The 20,673-nt window shown below is 41.9% G+C and overlaps 1 protein-coding gene across 9 annotated transcripts in view; it reads right to left on the bottom strand.

Annotated features, from left to right (window-relative positions):
- The window catches only part of RIC8B (RIC8 guanine nucleotide exchange factor B), a 117,079-nt gene extending 105,101 nt beyond the window's left edge, over positions 1-11,978 (bottom strand). For all 9 annotated transcript variants that reach the window (XR_010932563.1, XR_010932565.1, XR_010932564.1 and 6 more), the window contains exons 1-2: positions 11,435-11,978; positions 3,867-3,914 (exon numbers count right to left, since the gene is read on the bottom strand). Coding sequence is in view for 3 of the 9 variants with exons in the window: in XM_067697840.1 (XP_067553941.1) it covers positions 3,867-3,914; positions 11,435-11,518 (132 nt within the window). In the remaining 6 variants the exon portion in view is untranslated. The remainder of the gene's footprint in view (positions 1-3,866; positions 3,915-11,434) is intronic.
- Between the last annotated feature and the right edge of the window lie 8,695 nt (positions 11,979-20,673).

Genomic DNA, 20,673 nt, shown 5'->3' with positions numbered 1-20,673 from the left:
TCATTATCATTTACTATAACAGGAAAGTTCAAAATACAGAAAAGAGAAATTAAAATATCATACACAGTAATAATACTAAGCCACTGTTTTAGTGAATTTCCTTGTAGACATTCTTCTTTGCATAGTTTTTATTAGTTTTACATGGTTGTGATCATTCTGTATGAATACTTTTGTATTCTGCTTTTTCAGTAAATAACATTATGAAATGTGCTTGAGATTCTGCTCTCTAGTTAAGAGAATATCAAACTCAAAACCAAACCGTATGTACAAGTTATAGGAATTCTGGCCTCCACTCAAGCTCCAAGTCCCCTTTATTCATTTAACAGGTGCCTATTTTGTGCCACATGCAGTGCTGGGGACTGAAAATACAAAGAAAAGTAAGCCAGAATTTTTGTCCTCAAAGAGTTCTCAACTCAGTAATTACTCTCTGCCTTCACAGAAGTATGAGCTTACCTATGTGAGTTTGAAGTTAATGAAATAAACGCTTGAAATTTATTTTTAACTTCACTCTTTTGAGGAAAATTACTAAATACATAAAGATTTATCTCAGACAACAAGTGAAGTTTTCTGCATTTAATATGGTTGTATTCTTATCTTACAGGTGAAAGAGCTGCAATTCTTTTAATCATTTTATGACAGTATTTTTCAACATTTATTGCAATTAGTTCTCTTTATTGGCCTTGAGATCAGTTGTATTTTAGAAACCAATATAAGAGCTTTCATTTCCTCAAGCTGTAAATTTTCAGATTATTCATCATACCTCCCTCCATCCTACATATTTGCATGGTATATGTGTTTATGTGCTGGTAGATAATCACAGCCACCAACTGAGGTAGAGAAGATGTAAAGCAAACGCTTCAATAAGCACAGGTGCTTATACCCAAATATATCATGAGTCACATGCACCTGGAACTATTTGCATTCTATGCACAAACATTAGCAATTGTATCTGACTTTACTTCTCTGGAAAAATTTAAGCATTCCTAGTTGGTAATTTCCTTTGATATTTTCCAGTTTAAGTCTAGTTGCCTAAATGGTGTCTCAAGGTATGAAATAAGAGATAAAACAAGGTACTGAGTCATAATTTCAAACCTTCTGAGATATACCTCAAGTGGTAATGAGTGGGAGCCATGGAGCACTGAGCAGTGAAGGAGCTGCACACAATAGCCAGAAAACCTGTTCTCTATTCGAGGCTCCACCACTTACGAGTGATATGAGTGTTAACAAGTTGTCATTAACATAAGCCTCAGTTTTCTTATCCATAAAACTGGGATGGTGATATTCTCACCATACTTACAACATTACTGTATTACTAATGAAAAGCAAATCTTTCTAAAAATGCAAAATGCTACGTGTTAGGACTTAGGTCTAAGGATCATTACTTTATAACCAATTCCTACAAAGTTCGTATAATCAAGTTTTATTTTTTGAAAGGCTCTATTTCCTTACATTTACTTATAGGTTGCCACAAGGTTTTACATAAGAGAGGTGTGTTTTTCAGAGCAACAGCACCTGTAGTTTATTGAAAGGGGCGCTGCTGTTACCGAGGAGCTGCTGGTAGAAGGCTCCAGAGACATGTTTAGGAAAGAGAAAAAGAGAACTAGGGCAGCAAAACAAACTGGATGGTAATTTGAGTTCCTCTTATTTTAAGATTGGGTTTAATGTTGGAGACATGCCTACTATTCCATGCCTCTCTACACTGAGAACTTAAAAGGCTGTTAGGATGTAGAGCCTCTAGAGAAGTCCAATAATTTTGATTTCAAAGTCTTTTTAGGGACTTAGGCATGAAGAGTCTCTAATGGTTTTAACCCTTGGAGACTGAAATAGTTTTGTTTGCCAATGTTTTTCCATTAATGAAGATTACCTAGCTAGGTCCCTAATGACATTTGTTTATATCAGACCTCCCAGGAAGCAGCAATCTACACGTAATACTGAAAGTAACACTAGTACAGTAGTTACTGTCACCAAAGATTTAAAAGGCAGTAAAATACTTGGAAAATGTTAGGTTTTGCTACTATCCTACAGGAAACAAACATGCTTTATTAATAACTGTGTGGGAAATTTTTTTCCCCTTAACTGAAAGTCATATGGCGTGGGGGGGATCTCTGTCTTCATGCACTTATTTTGACCAGTAAAAGCACTACCAAAGATTCTAGTGTCAGATTTACAAGGCACCACAGAATCTATATAGTACGGATCCTCCCAACTAAACCAAATAGCAGCTGCCTTCCTAGCCTGAATACCTATCATGAGTATATTAAAAACATGTTCTTTTTAACACCCTGTTTCTTTTTTCTTTTCATGTAACTATCTCTCCCACTAGCACATAAGTCTTTCTCCTTCTCCCTCTTCCTCCCTCTTTACCACAGCACAATATTCCATTATGCAAATGTATACAAGTTTCTGCAAATATTCCCTAATTGCTGGAGGCTTTATTGTTTCCAATCGTCTGCTACTATGTACAATGCTTCAGTGAATAACTTTGTTTACTTTGTTTCAATCTGTCCACAGAATAGATCTAAAAGTGACACTGCCTGGTCAAAGGGCAAAACACATCTGTAATTTTGGTACATACCGCCAGTATATGCAAAGGTAGGAAGTAGGAAACAGAAGGGATGTGTATGTGTATGTAACTGGAAATATTTCATATTGCTAGAGCATAAATTACAAGGGAGAGAATCAACCAATAGGCTGCAAAAAGTAGGCAAACTTCAGATCACTGAGCATCTAGGTCATGTTAAGAAGCTTGAACTTTATCCTATAGACAAAGAAAGTTACTCAAGGGTTTTAAGGCTGGGCTTCACACAGTCAGATTGTTGTTACAGAATTATGGACAATAGACTGAAAGGGCATATAACTGGAAAAAGCAGGGATAGTTAGGAAACTGGTACAGTAATCCAGATGAAGGACTGAACTAGAGCCGGGGTTAAGGAGAGAATGTACTGAGAAATCTTAAGAGGCAAAGTGAGCAGGATGTAGACAGTAAATATGGGGGTGGAGGTGAATAGAGGGATGATTTCAAGGTATGATCAAACCACTACCAGCAAAGCACCGGATTCAAGCTATTTCTCTAGCAGCAACAATACGTTTACACAGATTCAGTCATGCTCTTACCTGGTCTTAGCATTTGTGAGGCCAGGGATAGCAGTATAGGGCCCAGCAAACAGACAGGCAGAACTGGTGAGCTTCTCCTTGAGCAGCATGCTCTAATCAACTAAGTAAAGCAACCACAGGCGACCCCAACAGGCCAACATGACATTTCATAGCTCTATCTCTGATGCACCCTCTCATAATAACTCCTCTATTCCTAAGCCTCTTGACCCCATTTTCCTCTTTGCCCATGAAGTCAGTGACCAAGACAACTGCTGACAACATAAATAACTGCCAGTGCAGGGAACAGTATGTGGTTGAGGGGCAGCTGCATGAATAGCTGTTTTTCCAAAACTTAACCCAAAGCCAAGCTTTACTATAAACCCAATATTACAATATTAGCAATGCAGTTTTGGCAGCCTGCAGTCCTGCCACCAAACAAAGTTAATCACTGGAGATGAGAAGATATGGATGAGAGTCCCCTCTGAACCCTTCCCATTCCCCTGATTTATGCAAATGTAATGGTCCTATGGGGATGGAGCAGGAGGGTGTTATGTGTAATCCATACTAAACCTGGCACTTGTCTTTATTCTCAGAGTTTCTAAAAACCAAACTGAAGGGGAACTGAAAAGTAAACTATCAGATGAAATCAAGTCCACTGTTTATCAAGTCCATGAATGAAATACATACACATACAGACACACACACACACACACACACACACACACACACACACACACACACACACACACACACACAGTAACACCAAGGCTTACCTTTCTTTTATCTTCATCTGTTGATTCAAATTTGAAAGTAGCCCTATGCTGAAGAGGGAAAAAAGGGAAACAGTGTCATTTTAAATACACAGATTTTTGATTTTGCTATGTTTAAAAATACCTAATGTCTATAAAAAAGTTGTCTTCCCATATCATGTCTCAAAGTTCTTATTAAAGTAAGAGAGGCATGTAAGCAAATAATTGTAAAGCAGTACAAAAGACTAAAGCAAAAATATATACAGAAGAGACATAGTACTGAGCCACTAACTACCGAGGGAAATCTGGAATTCTTTGCATATAGTACAGAACATTTGAGCTGGACCTTGAGGGATGAATAGGAGTTTGCCAGGCAAATGGAAAGCATTCTAGGGATGGAAACAAAGGCTCATCTGTGAAGTGGTATGATGTATTTGTAAAATAAGCAGCTCTGTCAGAGAGAAACACAGGACACATGTTAGCGGATGAGAGGAGTGGAGAAAGATGAGAATGGGAAAGTAGACTGGACAGAGATTTGGAAGGATCTTCCAATGTTGCTGAGGAGTTTGTACTTTCTTTATCATATGCAATAAGAAATCACCAGAGAATTGTAGATAGGGAAGAAATTGATAGACTGGCATTTCATAAAAGTAATTCTGTAAGAATGAGGGTTTAAATCATGGCTCCACCACTTATTAGTTAAGCAAGTAACAAATTATAACTGTATTTCCCATGTGAAAAGAGGGGGTACCTAGTTCACAAAGCTGCCATGAGGGTTAAAACAGCTACGACATATAATGTACCATCTCAGTGCCTGGAAGATAGTAAACACTCAGTAACTATTAGGATGATAATAATGATGATGCCAATGATATTGAGGAAAAATATTTGAAAGAAAAGAATGTCATGACTCTCCTAAAATGACTGGCAACACTATATTTTCCACTCTGTAGCTGAAATAGAGAATGGAGTAAGTTGAGCTGTCCACTGCCAGAGAGTGATGGTACCCAAAAAATAGAGCATAAAGTTCCTCAATCTCTTCTCAAGTTTTATTCAAGAGAACCAAGTGCTCTTACGGATCCTATGTTTTCATTTAAAAAAAATCTTTACTGAACATCTCTCTGCCTTTCCTTTGTATTTCTCATTGGCAACATGGCAACCCACCAGGAGTTAAACACGGTAAGTACTAAAGATATCATCATTACAGGTGGCCCTGCATTGACAGCTTCGCAGAAGAAGCAATTTTTGAAATTAAATGAGATGGAGAAATGTTGACAGAGAACCAGTTCTGAAAGTAAGAAATGGTCAGAGGGAAGACTTAGAGGTAATGGAGAAGGGCCATTTGAGGAAACCTAAGAGAAGTTGCCTCACATACCGTTTGCAAAACAATTAAAATGGATGTCAGGTGGTAAGGCCTTGGATGTAAAAATTTATACCTGAATTGGCATATAGGTGACAGGCAACCAGGGGAAGACTCTGAAGGAGGTGTGAACTCATTCTGGAAGAATATTTTGGGTGGTAGTTTACAGGCCAGATCAAAGAAGAGCAAGACTGAGGACATAAAGCCCTCTGAGAAATGGGCATCAATAATCCAGGAGTGATATTGCTGGAGGCAGTACAAATTGACACCAACTTCAAAAATGAAAGTGATTTGGCAGCACCTAATAGAAACCATAAAAATATTCACAGCCTTTAACCCAGAACTTTTACTGCTAGAAATTTATCCTAATGAGATCATCCAGGGGAGAGAAAAATTATATATGTAATCATATTTACTGCAGTGCTATCGAGTATTATGGAAGAAAAAAAAGAGACAATCTGAATATCCAACAACAGGAGACTGATGAAATAAATCACTGTGCATTCATCTGAGAGAGTATTATACTGCCATTTTTTTAAAAATATGGCTAGGGCTTCCCTGGTGGCGCAGTGGTTGAGAGTCCGCCTGCCAATGCAGGGGACACGGGTTCGTGCCCTGGTCTGGGAAGATCCCACATGCCGCGGAGCGGCTGGGCCCGTGAGCCATGGCTGCTGAGCCTGCGTGTCCGGAGCCTGTGCTCCGCAACGGGAGAAGCCACAACAGTGAGAGGCCCACATACCGCAAAAAAAAAAAAAAAAAAAGGTTAAAAAGTTCTATAACAACATGAAAAATTATTTATGATGGCAGTTAAGTGGAAAAATAGTAAAACATCAAACTGTATGTCTATGATGACAGTACCTACATAAATGTATGGATGATTTCAAACAAAGGCTTGAGTGTTAAATGCAAAAATAAAAACAACTATATAGGGTTGGTGGAATTGCTGGTGATTCTTTTGACAAAACTCATTGTTGGTATATTATTTTTATAATTAAAAGAAAAATTTTATATAAAAGGTAAATAGACTAATGAATGAGCAAGGAAAGAAAGAAAAGAAGAAAAGGAAGGAAGAAACAACAAAGACTATAACTTAGGAATCTACAGACCCAAGGTTTAGTAAAAACTAACATTGAATAAAAGATCAAGAATTATTAGATTGTATGGTTATAAACTGAAGCTTAGTAAAGGTTCACTACAAATGAAAACACATAATTGCACTTAGAAACAAGAAACTTAATTTTTGCCATTATATGTGAAATATTAATTCCACACATTATCTGGAATAAATGTACCTAGTTGCCAATGTAATAGTTTTCCTAAACTTTTTTTTTTTTTTTGCATTTATGGTAAGGGAACAGAAAAAGAAATCGTCTTTTGGAAAGCCCCTTGTTAAGTTATAAAAATATCTTTTAAAAGGTTTCTACATAAAATTATATCTCTCAAGGTGATAATTTAGAATAGTATCAAGGACTAATTTTTATTTTTCTTTTTAAATGCAAGGCTGATCCTGTTACAAAACCGCAACATTTAAAAAAAAAAAGAAATGAAGGAAGGAAAGCAAGCTTTCAAAAGCCCTAACTAACATGAGGGCTTAATTTAATTAGCAAATATACTGGTATTGTGAGGCAGTACAAATTGAATTTAGAATATGCCAATCCATTCAGAAGCAACCTCAAAGTGTAAAACAAAAAGTCCTCTTACATAGTCCAGGATATTTATATATCCTATTCAAATGTGGAGGCTGTACTTCTAGAACTGTCCCAATATTAGGTCCCTATCAATCAGGTTCTTCTAGCACATAAATAAAGACCTCACTGCTATCAGTGTTGTTTTCCTCTCTTATGAGGACTACTCTCAGAGACCTACATGTCTGTCTGTATCTTAAATAACTTTTACCTTTCATTTGGCCATAAACTTGCCACACTTCCATAATGGAATCCTACTGGAGCTTGCTAAGGGGTAATCATATGTTTAGGTGGCCTCTATGGCCACCAAGCCACCTCTCTGGTTATCAACATTGATGATGATGCTAGGCCTCAGTTTCTTCTCCTATTAATTGGGAGTGTTGGACCCAATTATCTTTGAGGTTCCTTCTTGTCTAAATACCCTGGATTCAAGGAACTAAGATACTACTATGCACCCTCAAGGCTCTTGATCACTGTTTGTTGTTGATAATCATAATGATGCCAACCAATCTCTCTACTAAATCTGTTAGCAGAACAAGCCCTAGGAGAGGAGAAGAAGCTTGGACAGCCTAGACTAGAGCAATATGTACTTCCCACATTAATAGCTCATTCTATTACTGGAGTGGGGTGACTGGGACCCAACAGTAGCCAAAGGAAATAGTCCTGAAAACCCTTTCTCTTCTGTGCTCAATAACACAGAATAGACAGTGGAAAGCCAACAGGGCCTTGCAAAAAGAGCCCTGGATATTGAATCGAAGACTAGGTCTGCCACTTCTAGCTATGTGCCCTAAGGCCTGTAGACAGTTACTTTGTCTTTCTGAACCTCAATTTCCTAGTCCCGAAAAAAAGGGAGAATACTTCAGTCACCCTCATAAGTTTTAATATGTGATGACATGTGAAAGCACGTAGGATAATACATAGTACATAGCAGGCACTCAATAAATGCTGTTAGATGAATTGAAAGTGAAAAAGGACAACCACTCTTCCTATTTTTAAAAAATACTTTCCTATGCTGAGTCAACTTGCATTATGCCCTTGAGAAACAGACAAGTTTCATTTTTTTCTAGGATAGATAGATCTTCCTTCTCCCCAAGAAAAGAAGGGTCAGTAAATGAAGGAAGAAATCTTGAAAATTAGAATCTCCTTAACACAGTAGAAATTAGATGTTACCTGGAGCCAGACGGGTAAATGTTACTTTAAACACGGTACAAGTATTTTGCTAACCATTAAAAAGTGCACGGGTCAAGGAAAGAAAGAATGGAGTATATTCTCTATTTTTTTTTTTTATCAGGCTATGTCAACTCCATGCTACATGCTTAATTCCTGACTTTTTTTGTTCAAAACTAACAGTTATGGGTTTTTCTTCAGTGCCAGGCACTGTTCTAAATGATTTACACATATAAGTGATTTAATCCTGACAACAAACCTATGATGTGGGTACTATTATTATCTCTGTTTGGCAGATGGGGAAACTGAGACACAGCAAAGTTAAGTACCTTGCTCTATGCCACGCGGATGGTAAGCCGGGGATCAGAGTTCAGGCAGTCTGGCTCCAGAACCCGTGCTCTTGCCGCAGGACCTCTTGAGCACCTTGACCATTAGTGAATGCCTCCTACATGCATTATGCACAGCGTTCAGCGTTATACTTCACTTAATTCAGGTCTCATAATAACTTAGGTGATAGAACCCTATGTTACAGATAAGGAAACTGGGACTCAGCCTTAAAATAACTTGTCCATAGTCATGACACTAATAAATGGCAGATCTGAACCAAGATTTATCTGACTCCAAATTCCACCTTCTTTCCATTATACTTGCTGCCTTCTTTTGAGAACGACGAACCAATCATTCTCTCTCTACATCATTCATTTCCCTTCTTGGTTAGACTCCTCAATGCCCCATAATCACTTCACTCTAAACATTTCCCAAATCCATGCTTCCAGATAAGGAAAATGAGGCACATGGTAATAACCAGGTGCTTTTTCAGGGTTTCAGACTCCATTTCCCATAGAGCAGGGCAATTTAATTCCACCTCCTCATTCTTACTGCCAGACCACTGCAATCATGCTTCCCCTTCTTCTTCATCTGCCTCTAGTGTCTCCTGCCTTGAGGGGCAAAGCCCCACTGCCAACATAAAACTCAGCTATTTTCTTTGTACTCTGGACCTACTATAATCAGCATTAAACATGAGAGCTCTTCTCTGAAGGAGCTGGCCGCGCCGGTCCACGTCAAGACACAGCATTCTCAAGCGTGGTCCCCAAAATACCACCCCAGATGATACACACTGGGCATTACAACTTTAAACCCATTCCCAATGTGAAAGGAGAGCTGGGGATGTCCAGAACTTAAGCTCTGACAGCACTTGGCCAGGAATGGTAAATGGAAACCAACCTGGAGGGAGATCAAGGAGAGGAAGAGATAAACTGGAGGAAGCAAATCTGGACTTCTAATTAGTTTAGCCATGAAGGGAAGGAGAAAATATTGAAGGAGGAGATAAGATCCAGTTCGAGGTTTTTTCCTCCTCCCTTCTGCATAGAAGAAAGTTCCTATTTATTGCTGGATACCTGGGATATAATAAGTGCTAAATAAACACTACTTGATTCAACACAATGGCCAAGTTTTCTGTTGTATTTCCTTCTTTTGAAAATCAGTTTGTAGCTGCCTCAAATCTTTTTTGGAAGGCAATTATAAATCAAGTTGAATGAATATACAGTCGGGCCTCCATATCTGCAGGTTTCACAACCGTGAATTCAACCAACCATGGATCAAAAATATTTCGAGAAAAAATTGGAGAAAGTTCCAAAAAGCAAAACTTGAATTAACTGGCAACTAGCTACAAAGCATTTGCATTGTATTTACAACTATTTACATAGCATTTACATTGTATTATTAGTAATCTAGAGATGATTTAAACTATAAGAGAGGATGTGGGTAGGTTATATGCAAATATTATGCCATTTTATATAAGGGACTTAAGCATCCATGGATTTTGGTATCCATGGGGGAGGTATAGGATCCTGGAACCAATCCCCTGCAGATACCAAGGGATGACTGTAATCTCCACAATATGTACATCTGTGCATTAAATTAATTTCTCCTAAATTACGCAGATATGCAACAGTAAAGCGTATCAGAAAGTGAGGAAGCTAAGATATGAATAGAACTGAATCCATGCATCCTCCCAAAGAAAGCAGCATGGTACTGTAAAAGAGCAGTCAGAAAACCCAGATTCAAATCTCAGCCCCATCTCTCAATGACTGTGTGGACTTAAGGTGACATCATCCTAAATTTTATCGTTTGTGAAATGGGAATACCACCACTTTCCTCATAGGATTGTTGGGAAGATTAAATGGGAGTGAAGGTGCCTTATTTTTTTTATCTTCTCCACATGGAGCAGAAATGGCATACTGGCAGCTCAACAATACAAAGTGTATGGAAGTGCAGTGGTGGGCACACAGCAAACACAGAAACACAGAAAGGGAAATTATGAATGGAGGCAAATGAAAGGAAGAAAGATGTTATATCTAGGGTGTGACATGGTGTTGGGTGTGTTTTCACAGAAGTCAGTTATTTCTATAAAGTGGTCTTCTAAATGGAAGAATAAAGGTGTGGTATGTTACCTTCAAGAGTGAGCATATAAAACTCCTGGAAGGTAAAGTAATGGAGAGCTAACGGGTCTTGCTTGAAGAGACATTCAGAGAAGTGACTGGGATATACAAGATACCTTTTTCATGCAGAGTTGTAAAGTGGAAAGAATAATACCTAGGTTGGAATCCCAGCTCAGAAGTATGACCTTGGGCAAGTTACTTAACCGATCTAGAATCTCAATTGCAAAATGCAGATAAAACCTCACAGGATTGCTGTCAAGATTAAAGGCGATAATGGATGGGAAAGCTGTTAATGTGATACAAACAACAGGTATTATTAGGAGTTAGTCTGCCCCCAGTTACAACATAGTATGTCCATGACCTTGGCGTGATTTCAGTTCCTAGTGCCTCGGTTTTCTCATCTATAAAATGGGGAGGATGATGCTATCTACCCTGGAAACTCTCTGAGAATCAAGTTGGACCATATATATGAGACATCACGCATTGAAAACTGTACAGTCCTGTACGTATATAAGGAACTGCCATCGTGGCTGATACGTTTTATGCATGTCAAGGCCCGTGTTTATACACAGAAACACGTTATTTTTAAGCTATGCAGGTGAGGAGGACTCGCGTGCATTTATGCATCCATGAGAGGGGCACAGACGCACGCTCACGGATTCCGGGGGTGTGACTTGCACGCTTGGGAAGAGGACCGTGGGACACACTGCTGGGCCGGAATCAGAGGGGTGGGCGCGAGGGTGGGGGCAGGGGGTGGGGATACAGGATGCACGGATGGAAAAGGCTGGGGGCACAAACACGCATGCCCAAGCCGGAAACGTTTTCAGGGGAGAGCAATGCGCATCCCCGGAATGAGGGGGGTTGGGAGGGATGCGATGTGCAAGCCCGGGGGGCGGCCCGAGGGTGCTATACCGCACGCCCGGGGCCAGGGCTCTTTACCTTATCGCTGTAATCCCTCAGGACCCGCTCGATAGCCCCCGCCTCGCCGGCCCGGACGATGTAGAGGGCGCGCTCCTCATCCATGGCCGCAGGTGCGGGGGAGCCGCGGCCGCTCTGCGCGCCCAAGCCGCTGCCTCCAGGTAAACGCCTCGCGCCCCCACTCGCTCGCTCGCTTCTTCCCAGCTTCCTTCCTTCCCTCCTTCCCTCCCTCCCTCTGCCTCCAACCCGCCAGCCTCCGCCCGGGCAGGCCCGACGTCACCGCCCCTCAACTTTCACCCCGCGACGTCACTGGTCCCCCAGCAACCGGCGCCCCGCGGCCACCCCCGACAAGGCCCAGGACTCGGTAGAGGCCTGGCGAACGGCCTGAGGGGGCAGTCAGGCCCGAGGCCCTGCTAGCTCTCCTGCCTCTCCCTCCCTCGGAGAAGAGTCCAGCCTTTTAAATGTGCTTTCACAGACAGAACTGTTCTCTCCTGACCCTCTTCTATGAATCATTCTCCTCAGCTGACGAGAGCGACCCGGTTCTTCCCCGCCCCTCTAAGAGCCAGCAGCTAAATGGACTACAATTCCCTGCGTGCAATAGGGTCATTCCACTCTTCCATCTAACTTACCCGAGTGCCGAATGGCATGTCGGGATTAGTAGTCATCCGGCGGGAAAGACTTCCCTCCAAAGGCATGCTGGGAAGTGTGGTCCTGCGAAGGCCGGAAACTGGAGTCCGGCGGCCGCCTGAGGCCAGCGGCCCAGAGACCGTTAGGGGGAGGGCCTAAGCGTCGGCTCTGCCTCCTTTTTGTTCCTTATGGAGCTGACCGTCCTGCTCGAGCCTTTGCTGGTTGGACTGGTTGACAGCCGCGGAGACTGGCACCCCTTGGTGGGAACTGTCATGCACCGGTTTAATTCCCTCTTTTCTCGTTCAGCGGTTTCGGTCTCTTTGAAATTCTTTCCTTCCTTCCTTGTTTGCGGTCATGCTATGTATTCAGCTACAATAATGTGGGAAATTGCAGGCAGTTCTCGGATAAAAAGGGGACTCGGCGGTTTTTTGCCTTAATAATAATAGCCGCCTTGTATCGCGTGCCGCCGGGACTGCAGACTCGGAGTTAGGTGATTTCTCACGACACTTGAGATTTTTGTGGAACCGTAGGAACCCGAATAGATTAAGTAATTTGTCCTAAGTCACATAGCCAGTAAATGGGGAATTCGAGATTTGTATCAGCGTCTTTCCCCAAAGGCAGCGGCTCTACAACCGCCGGTAAATGTGATAATACGGATATACTAGTAATGATAGTGATGGTGATGATGATGGAGGCTCACATTTGCTCAGTGTTCGCTACATGCAGACATTCTGTTAAATACTTTACCTGTGTTATCTCAGTCAATTTCTCACAAATTAAGTCAACAAATATTTGAGCATCTATGCTGTGCCAGGCACTGTTCAATACCGTTCAAAACTGTTCAGTATGTTTACAGTGGACTCAAAATGAAGCCCCTGCTGTTGTGGAGCTTCCATTTTAGTGCTTAACCCTATGAGGGAGGTACTATTCTCATTTTAATATGAGGAAACTGAGTATTGGAGAGGTTAATAGATTGATTTACCGAGGTTGCAGAATTTGGAAACTGAATTTGAACTTGGAACCTATCTATGCTCTTTCTGCTCTCCCAAGCTAGTTGCTAGAGAGTGGATGAATTCTCCAAGTAACTTTCAGTTTTCCATTCCCAGCAGCCTTTACCAGAATCATCTTTCATGCCAGCCCTGCTTGCCTCTCCCTCTTGAGCTGTGCTAAAGAGGAATTAGAGGGTTTTTTTTTCTATGTGTCAGACATTGTGCTAGGCTCTGAGAACTTAGAAATAAAAACAAGTATGCAATCTGAGCTCATGGAGCTTTTGGTCTTTCTGTGGATTAGACTTTTCACACAGCAAACCTTTATTGAGCATATTTGTTGAGCCAGGTATTGGGGTAAGTGCTGTGTCCATAATAAAGTCAGAAAGATTTTAATCTATCTCTTTACAAAGCACGTTCATGGAAAGGTCACGGTATAGTAAGCTGTATTCCTTAGGTAATAGTAATATCTTCCAGTTATTTTTTTAATCATTTACAAAACATTTTAATATACACCGTCTCAGTGGATCATTGAGGAAGGTATTGTTCCCATTTACATATAGGAAATCAGGCTCAGATTAGTTAGATTACACCAACTGGGACTCACACTGAGAGCTGTAACGTAAAATATTCGGGTGCTTACTCTCTGTCCAGTACTGTACTACGTGCTTTTTGGGTAACCATATATTTATTTTTGGAGCAAGGGCTCCTGCGCAGGATACTAACAAGCATAAAGTATCTGAGTAGAGGTTTCTTTTAAAGAGGGTCTTATACACATGTGTTTGAAATGCCTGTTTACCAGAAATAGGCTATGTTTTTAGGCTCCAACCCTGTACTTCCAAAAAGAGATTTAAAAAATGTGAAACCACATGAATTAATGGCTTGGGAAATTGTACTTTAGTAAATCTTAATTAAGCACCAATATTCTGATTTTATAAATCAAAAGGATCTTTGACTCTAATTCAAGTCATCCTTTGACCACTGACGAGACTCTGGTCCCAGAAAAATTAAATGACTTGTCCAAAATCAATAGTTAAAAGCAGACTCCGGGACTAGAGCCTAGACTAGCTAAATCCTGGGTCACTACATCACTTTACCTCCCTGAATATTTAGTTATGTGATACTTTCAGTGACTAGAGTCTCTGGTCCAGCGGTAACTCCAGTTCCTGTTGATTCTTGCATGGCTTGGTGCCAAGGAATTAGGATTTAGAGCCTGGGTAATCAAAGCAACAAATATTTATTCACAAGTCACTGCTCTGAGATGTAGCAATATAATTCTGTACATATATATGAATAGTGCTTTACTGTTCTCAAAATATCTCCACGTAGATCATCTGATTTAATCCTTGTAATAGCTGAAAAATGCAAGGTCAGTAGGACAGGCACTATCTTCCTTTTTATAAAGAAAAGGGAAGTTCAGTGTGTTGATTAGCTTGCTCATAAGCAGTAAGTGTGCTAGTAAGTGGTATAGTTAAGGGCTAGAAACACTGGGCTCTGATAGCATAAAATGTTATGAACTTATAGGTCAGGGCCAATGAAAAAACCCTGCAAATAGTTACTAGTCATTTATTTTCGACTTTGATATATCCTGCGGTGGCATTTCCTCTGCCGTGACAATGGACTAGTTGGAATGTGCCAAATTGAGGGTCTTAAAGGAGCACCTGGTGCTAACAGCTTTTAGAATCCAAATCTTTCACATGTAATACTTTTTATACATTTTCTTTAGAAGAAAGCAGAAATTAAAAAACTAAACAGCTTGGTCTAGTCGCTACAGCTCCAGAACTGGAGTTCAGAGAATTTTGCTAATTCAAGATACAAACTGTCACTCAACAACCACTGTGCCACTATGTGAGGCTACTCTCTCAATCTCTCTTAAGCCATGGTGTCCTCAGCTGTAAAATAAAGGGACTGATCCAGATAGAATCTTGGTTTTCTCTCAGTTCTAAAATTTTGTGATTCTAAGGACAACAACAAAACCACATTTGAACACGCTCATTCTTTAGACAAATCTGTTAATGAGAGTGAGGTTGTACATATCAATGTGTGCAAATCAAAATATCAATATGATACATGCAAATCATTGCTTGGGCATACCTGCAAGGATTCTGATTCAGTTGATCTGTGGTGAGGCCTGGGTATTGGTAGTTTTAAAAGCTTCCCGGTTGATTCAAATGAACAGCCAGGGTTGAGAACCACTGGACTAATATTCTGGTAGAATATCCACCACTAAACTAATTTTTTGCTAGACTACCAAACTTAGGTGCACATGACTCACTAATTAGTCTTTGAGAAATCAGAAAAATATAGCAAGGTAAAAGTTATCTTAATTTCATTTTCTATCAAGAATGAAGTCTCCCTTTTGTAGCAAAGTTAATTAACATGATTTGTACCTTTAACAAATATTTGGTGCTCATTGGAGCACAGCATTGTCTTAGGTACCATAAAAAAGAAAAACAGTAAAATCAATTGATCCTGTTCTTTGGGGATACAAAAAACATCCAGGCAATCAGCAAATCGTTTCTACTGATAAGTAGGAACAAATTAAATGTAAATATTATGCAAATCAAAGTAAGATAAACATTGATGGAAGAAGAGTAATCAGAGAAGCCTTCTTGGAGGAGGAGAACTATACAGAGAATAGTACAGAGAGCTTCGAGGGTTAGCAGATAGGGAGAAATGCCAGGAGAGAAGTTCAGGAGGCCAAAACTAATGAAACACTTGTTGAGAAATAATAATCAACTTGGTTGAATTTGAAAGCCAGCAAGGGAGATTTCCTTAGAGGTCAGTTGGTCAGCAGGATAAGGAAAAATTAAATCTGAGAGACATTTTATTATCACTTTTGACTCTATAACCAGCCAATCCAACTTGAGCTTACAACGTGTTACATTCCTAAAAACTATCTCACAATACCATACGACACAAATAGAACTGGGAGACAGAAAAGGGTCTGTTGCCGACTGGTGTCAAACCCTTGTGCACGTTATTTTAATTTCTCAGGATCTTATTTATAAAATTAGAGTTTAATTAGATGACTTAAGAGCTTTTTTTTTTAACTCTTAGAAATTTATGACTACTTGATCCAGGCTTTCAGCACCTTTATGAGGTTCCTCCACAGTATTCCCAGTATTCTAATTGCTAAAATTGAGCCCATGCTGTTAGTCCTTGGCAAATTACCTATAGTTGTTCAATACTGATTGACTATCCACAGTGGGGCTCTCAAATTAAGCACACAAAATGGGCGCTGCCCTTTAGGAGTTTTTATTTATCCAAGAGCTGGAATGTGGGTCAGACCTATTTGCATCTCGCTGGCTTGGAATCCCATCCAAACACCTCTTGGGAAAACCCAGCGCTTTGGGTGGCAATGCTGTAATGTGGCGAAAGAAGTTGGACTGGGAATTGGAAAACCTGGTTTTTAGTCCAAACTCACTGTGTGAGTCTCAGAAGCCCATCATTTGTCAAATTCCTTAAAACCCTTCTGGCAACCAGTTTTTTGTATCTCAGAGGAAGACTTGAAAGCCAAAGGACTCTACTTGCCCTCTTTGAGCATTGATTTTCTCAACTGTGATGAACATAATAATATCTACTTTGCAGGATGTCTTTAGGGTTAAAGGAGATGGCTGTCAGAGTGGCCAGCACAGCAGACCTGGCATGGAATAGCCACTCAAATGTTAGCTGACCTGGAATACAAAATGCAACCTCCCTCACAATGATGTTGGAAGATGTGGGGACAAAGGTCATGTTATTCCTATCGATGCACAAATGCTTGAGTTTTGTTGTTGCTGATGTTGTTTTTAAGAACACAAAAGTAATTCCAACACACTGCTTTGATCTTTAAACCTTGTAGTTAATGTCTTTAACACTGACACGCTTTGACATAAGACAGTTTGGGGATAGTGACTGTCATATATGTGTGTAGGTAAGTAAGGAGCCTAAAACACTACACACACACACACACACACACACACACACACACACACACACACACACACACACACACCCCATATCAATGTCTTTGCAATTAAGCTTTTGAGATTCACATGTCAGAGGAAATATATTCTCACAGCCCTTCTTCCAGTCACTTCCTTTTTAGCTCTGTATGCAGTAAAGCGTTAATTTACTTACCAACATTTGACTAAACTCTTAAGGTTCAACCCTAGGAGGAGGTGGCAGTGGACAAAGGATTATTGTCATTCATCATCAACACACTTTAGTCTTCCCCTCCAGTTGCCTATGAAGGATTAGCATTTCCCTGAAAGGAGGAGGACAGAATAAATTGCATCTCCCGCCAAAGAACTGCCGGCTCCTTTCAGCTGGGGGCACATACCGGGAGCTTTTCCCATATTAGTCAGCTCTATCGCAACTTTTGGGCAGTGCCTGCATCTGACTTTCATGGGTTTCAGGGTCAGTCAAAACAGAATTGTAGGGTTGTCGAGGTCAGAGGCCACTGCTGTCAAAGGGTAGTGACCTGAACAGCAAGAGGGAGCCAGCGCCCCCCTCCACCCCCTCCAGTGACTTCATTCTAGTGAATACTTGGCTCATTGCACCTCCCCTGCAGAGCTTTTTTTTGACCTAGTAATAAAAATCCTCCTGTGACCTGGTATTTTTTTTTACATTATTATTTTCTTTTGTTCCTGTTTCTCTATAGAATGACCAAGTCTTGGTCCTTGATAACGTATTGGTTTGTATGTACCCTGGGAAGTGATGGAGGGAAAACTGGTCTGCTGTTAACTTACAGTGAGTGGATGCCACCTCAGGTGCAGCTTACAATCTGCCTTCATTTAACACACAAAACTTTCCCAGAACTTCTGAAACTCTCGTCAACCCAGCAGATTCTCTTACCACGGTCAAGGTTGATTTAAAAACTGCAAAGCCGCTTGGGAGAGAGGAATGGGGGTGGGGTGGGGCGGGAACAAAAGTAGGAAGGAGGAAGAAGGCAGGGCGCTATAGCAGAAAGAGCACAGGCTCTGGGAGTGGGGCAACGTAGTTTCCACATCCCAGCTCTGCCATTTACTGTGTATGACTCTGGCAGGGCACTAAACTGCTCAGAGCCTCTGTCTCTCCACCTGTAAAGAGAAATGATTATACCACTGACACACACTTCTCAAGGAGGTTTTGAGAAGCGGAGATGATGCCTCTGACGGGCCTGGCACGCAGCAGACCCCCAGAAACGGAAACCTCTATGGAGTGAGGCAGAGCTGTTTCAGGAATGGACCATATGTCACTCAGTGTGAGATGAGGAAAGCGTGTCTCATTTAAAGCTTGTCCTTCTGTCTTGATTACATTTCAGTTCTTAAGAAGACATCTTGCAGTTTGTTTCCGAGAGGTGTAGCCCGGGCCAAGACATTTCGGATTCCATCTCTGGTGGGGGCATCGTTTGGCAGTTCTTTGAGAATTCACTCTTCTGAACTTCTTTCAGTGGCTTTCCCTTCTATCAGGAGACTATTTTAAATATCAAGGATCAGCACTGCAGCTGCTTCTGAGGCTGATGCTCTCACCCCTGCTGTCTCGGTCAGACCTCGTTATTTTTCGTAATAGCTCTTAAAACAACTGGTTTTAACTCTGGAGGCATTTATGATGACAAACGGAGGAATAAAACTGGGGAGCCCTATTTCTCCCACCCACCCTCTCTCTTCACCCACACTCTTTTCCTAGCAACAGCTCTTTTCTCAACTCTTGGGCCTACGTCTTCCGTCCCACCTACACCAGTAGCAGCAAAATATGGGGGTGAGAAGGCTGGAGTGGGGGGTGGTCGAGGTGCAGGAGGAGGAATGGGGGAAGAGCTTCAGGGAGGAGGCTGATGAAGCACAAAAGGTTCTGACCTCCTTGGAAGAAGAGGAAACCACAAGGGCTGGCTTAGCTTGGGAGGCTGCCAAGGAACTGAAGCAGAGAAGGGCCAGGTTAGGAGGGCAGGCGGCAGAGTGGTAGGGAGGTGGGCTGGGCTGAAGGACAAACAAAACAGTACAGTCAGGGAGAGGTTTGTCAGCTGTGGGGACACTGTGAACAGTGTGGATGACTGGCATCTGCCAGTCTGTAAAAAAGAAACTTGGGGTGCCTATTCGGGGAAGAGCAGTCCCTGGATCTTAGAACTTCAAGGTGGAAGCGGTGGTGTTTCTCAACCCTGGCTGCATATTAGAATCATCTGGGGAGCTTAAAAGGCTACTGATTCCTCATCACATTCCAGGTCAAGTATTGACTGTGGGTGGGTCCTACCTATCAGTATTTTTATAAAGTTGACAGAATAACTCTGACGGGCAGCCAGTGTTGAGAACTGCTGAAGTCCAGTCCTACTTAGAGCAGGAATGTCCCTTCTGTAACATCTCTGGTGGAACCAAGATTTAATCTCAGTTCTACCTCACTTTGAAGCCAGTAAGTACATCCACCTTTTTTCTTTTAAGCTTCCTATGATGATGATGTGCATACTTCAGACTCTTGACTAAGTCTGAACTCTGAGCTTCAAGAGATCTACAGCTGCCCCTCCCCACACTCTTTCCCCTGTAATAAAGGGAGACTAGCCCCTTCCCATGATTTTTTAAAAAATCTTTCGATTCTGCCTTTAAGGGGTATGAGAAGCTGGGACAAATAGCCTGTTTGTTTTTGCTCTTTCCTTCTCCAGATTCACTTCAGACATTTTGATTGATGTCACTTTAGAGCAAATATTCAGGACAAGTCTGGAGGGAGGGGGAAATAGCAGGAGACTGCCATCCCCAGTGGAGTCGTGTAAGAGAGGCTGGGGTTGGATACGAGGAAGAGGTGTTGCTTGGTGATGGTGGTGCAGGTATATGGGACTCAGCTCCTGGGCATGAACCGCAGTCCGTTTCTTTAGCACCAGCTGGTGGAGCCGTCGCCTTCTCTCTCATTGCTGCCTTCCTGAATCACTGCCCAGCTGCCAGTCTGTTCTTTGTTTTCCCTAAGCTGTCCACCCTCCTCACCCAGATCTGCCCGCCCTGGTCCATCAGCACACAGACTATAATTCAGGATGTCACAGTCATAGAGGAGGTCCGCTCGAGGTCCAGTGGGGAGGTGACCCCTCCAAGGTCACATGGTGGCAAAGCCACGGCTCCCTTTCAGTTCTCTTTCCATGATTTCGGCCCCTCTCCTCAGTGAGGTTGGGCTCACTCGATGGCAGACAGTTTTGATTGGTCTGTAACTGGGTTGCTGTCTCCGAGGGGCCACAGATCCCCTTTCTTTCCAGACCTGGGCTATACTAGAGGCCTGACAAGGACACAGCAGGATGGGTGCCTAGGACGCCACAGGCCTGTGACGTGGGCGAGCCATCCTGGCTGCTGTTCATGACTTCAGCCAGCTTCAAGCTGGCCAAGTCCTTTTCAGAGAGAGTCCTGAAGAGGGCAGGGTCCCTTTATTGCCAAGACTCCTCTGTGCACCCTCTGACAAGCGGCTGGCCCTGCTCCCAGCTGCCGGCCTTGCCCATTCCCTTCCTGGTGGCTGGCTAGGGGCCACCAGAGGGAGAGAAGATGCAGCTGAGTCATGAGCTCACAGCAGCTGTTGTCTTCTTCTAATCAGATCCCTCTGTGTTCTGAAGTGGAAGCTTTAGAACAATTGGGAACATAAGCAGTATGCTAAACTCCCAAGACATGGGGACCTTGTGCTCTGGAGAGAGCGTCCAGTGGCCACTCGCCTCATCTGAAG

Source organism: Pseudorca crassidens, chromosome 11, assembly GCF_039906515.1.
Source record: "Pseudorca crassidens isolate mPseCra1 chromosome 11, mPseCra1.hap1, whole genome shotgun sequence".
In the NCBI taxonomy this organism is placed as follows: Eukaryota; Metazoa; Chordata; class Mammalia; order Artiodactyla; family Delphinidae; genus Pseudorca; species Pseudorca crassidens.
This window is presented reverse-complemented; position numbering and strand designations above follow the sequence as displayed.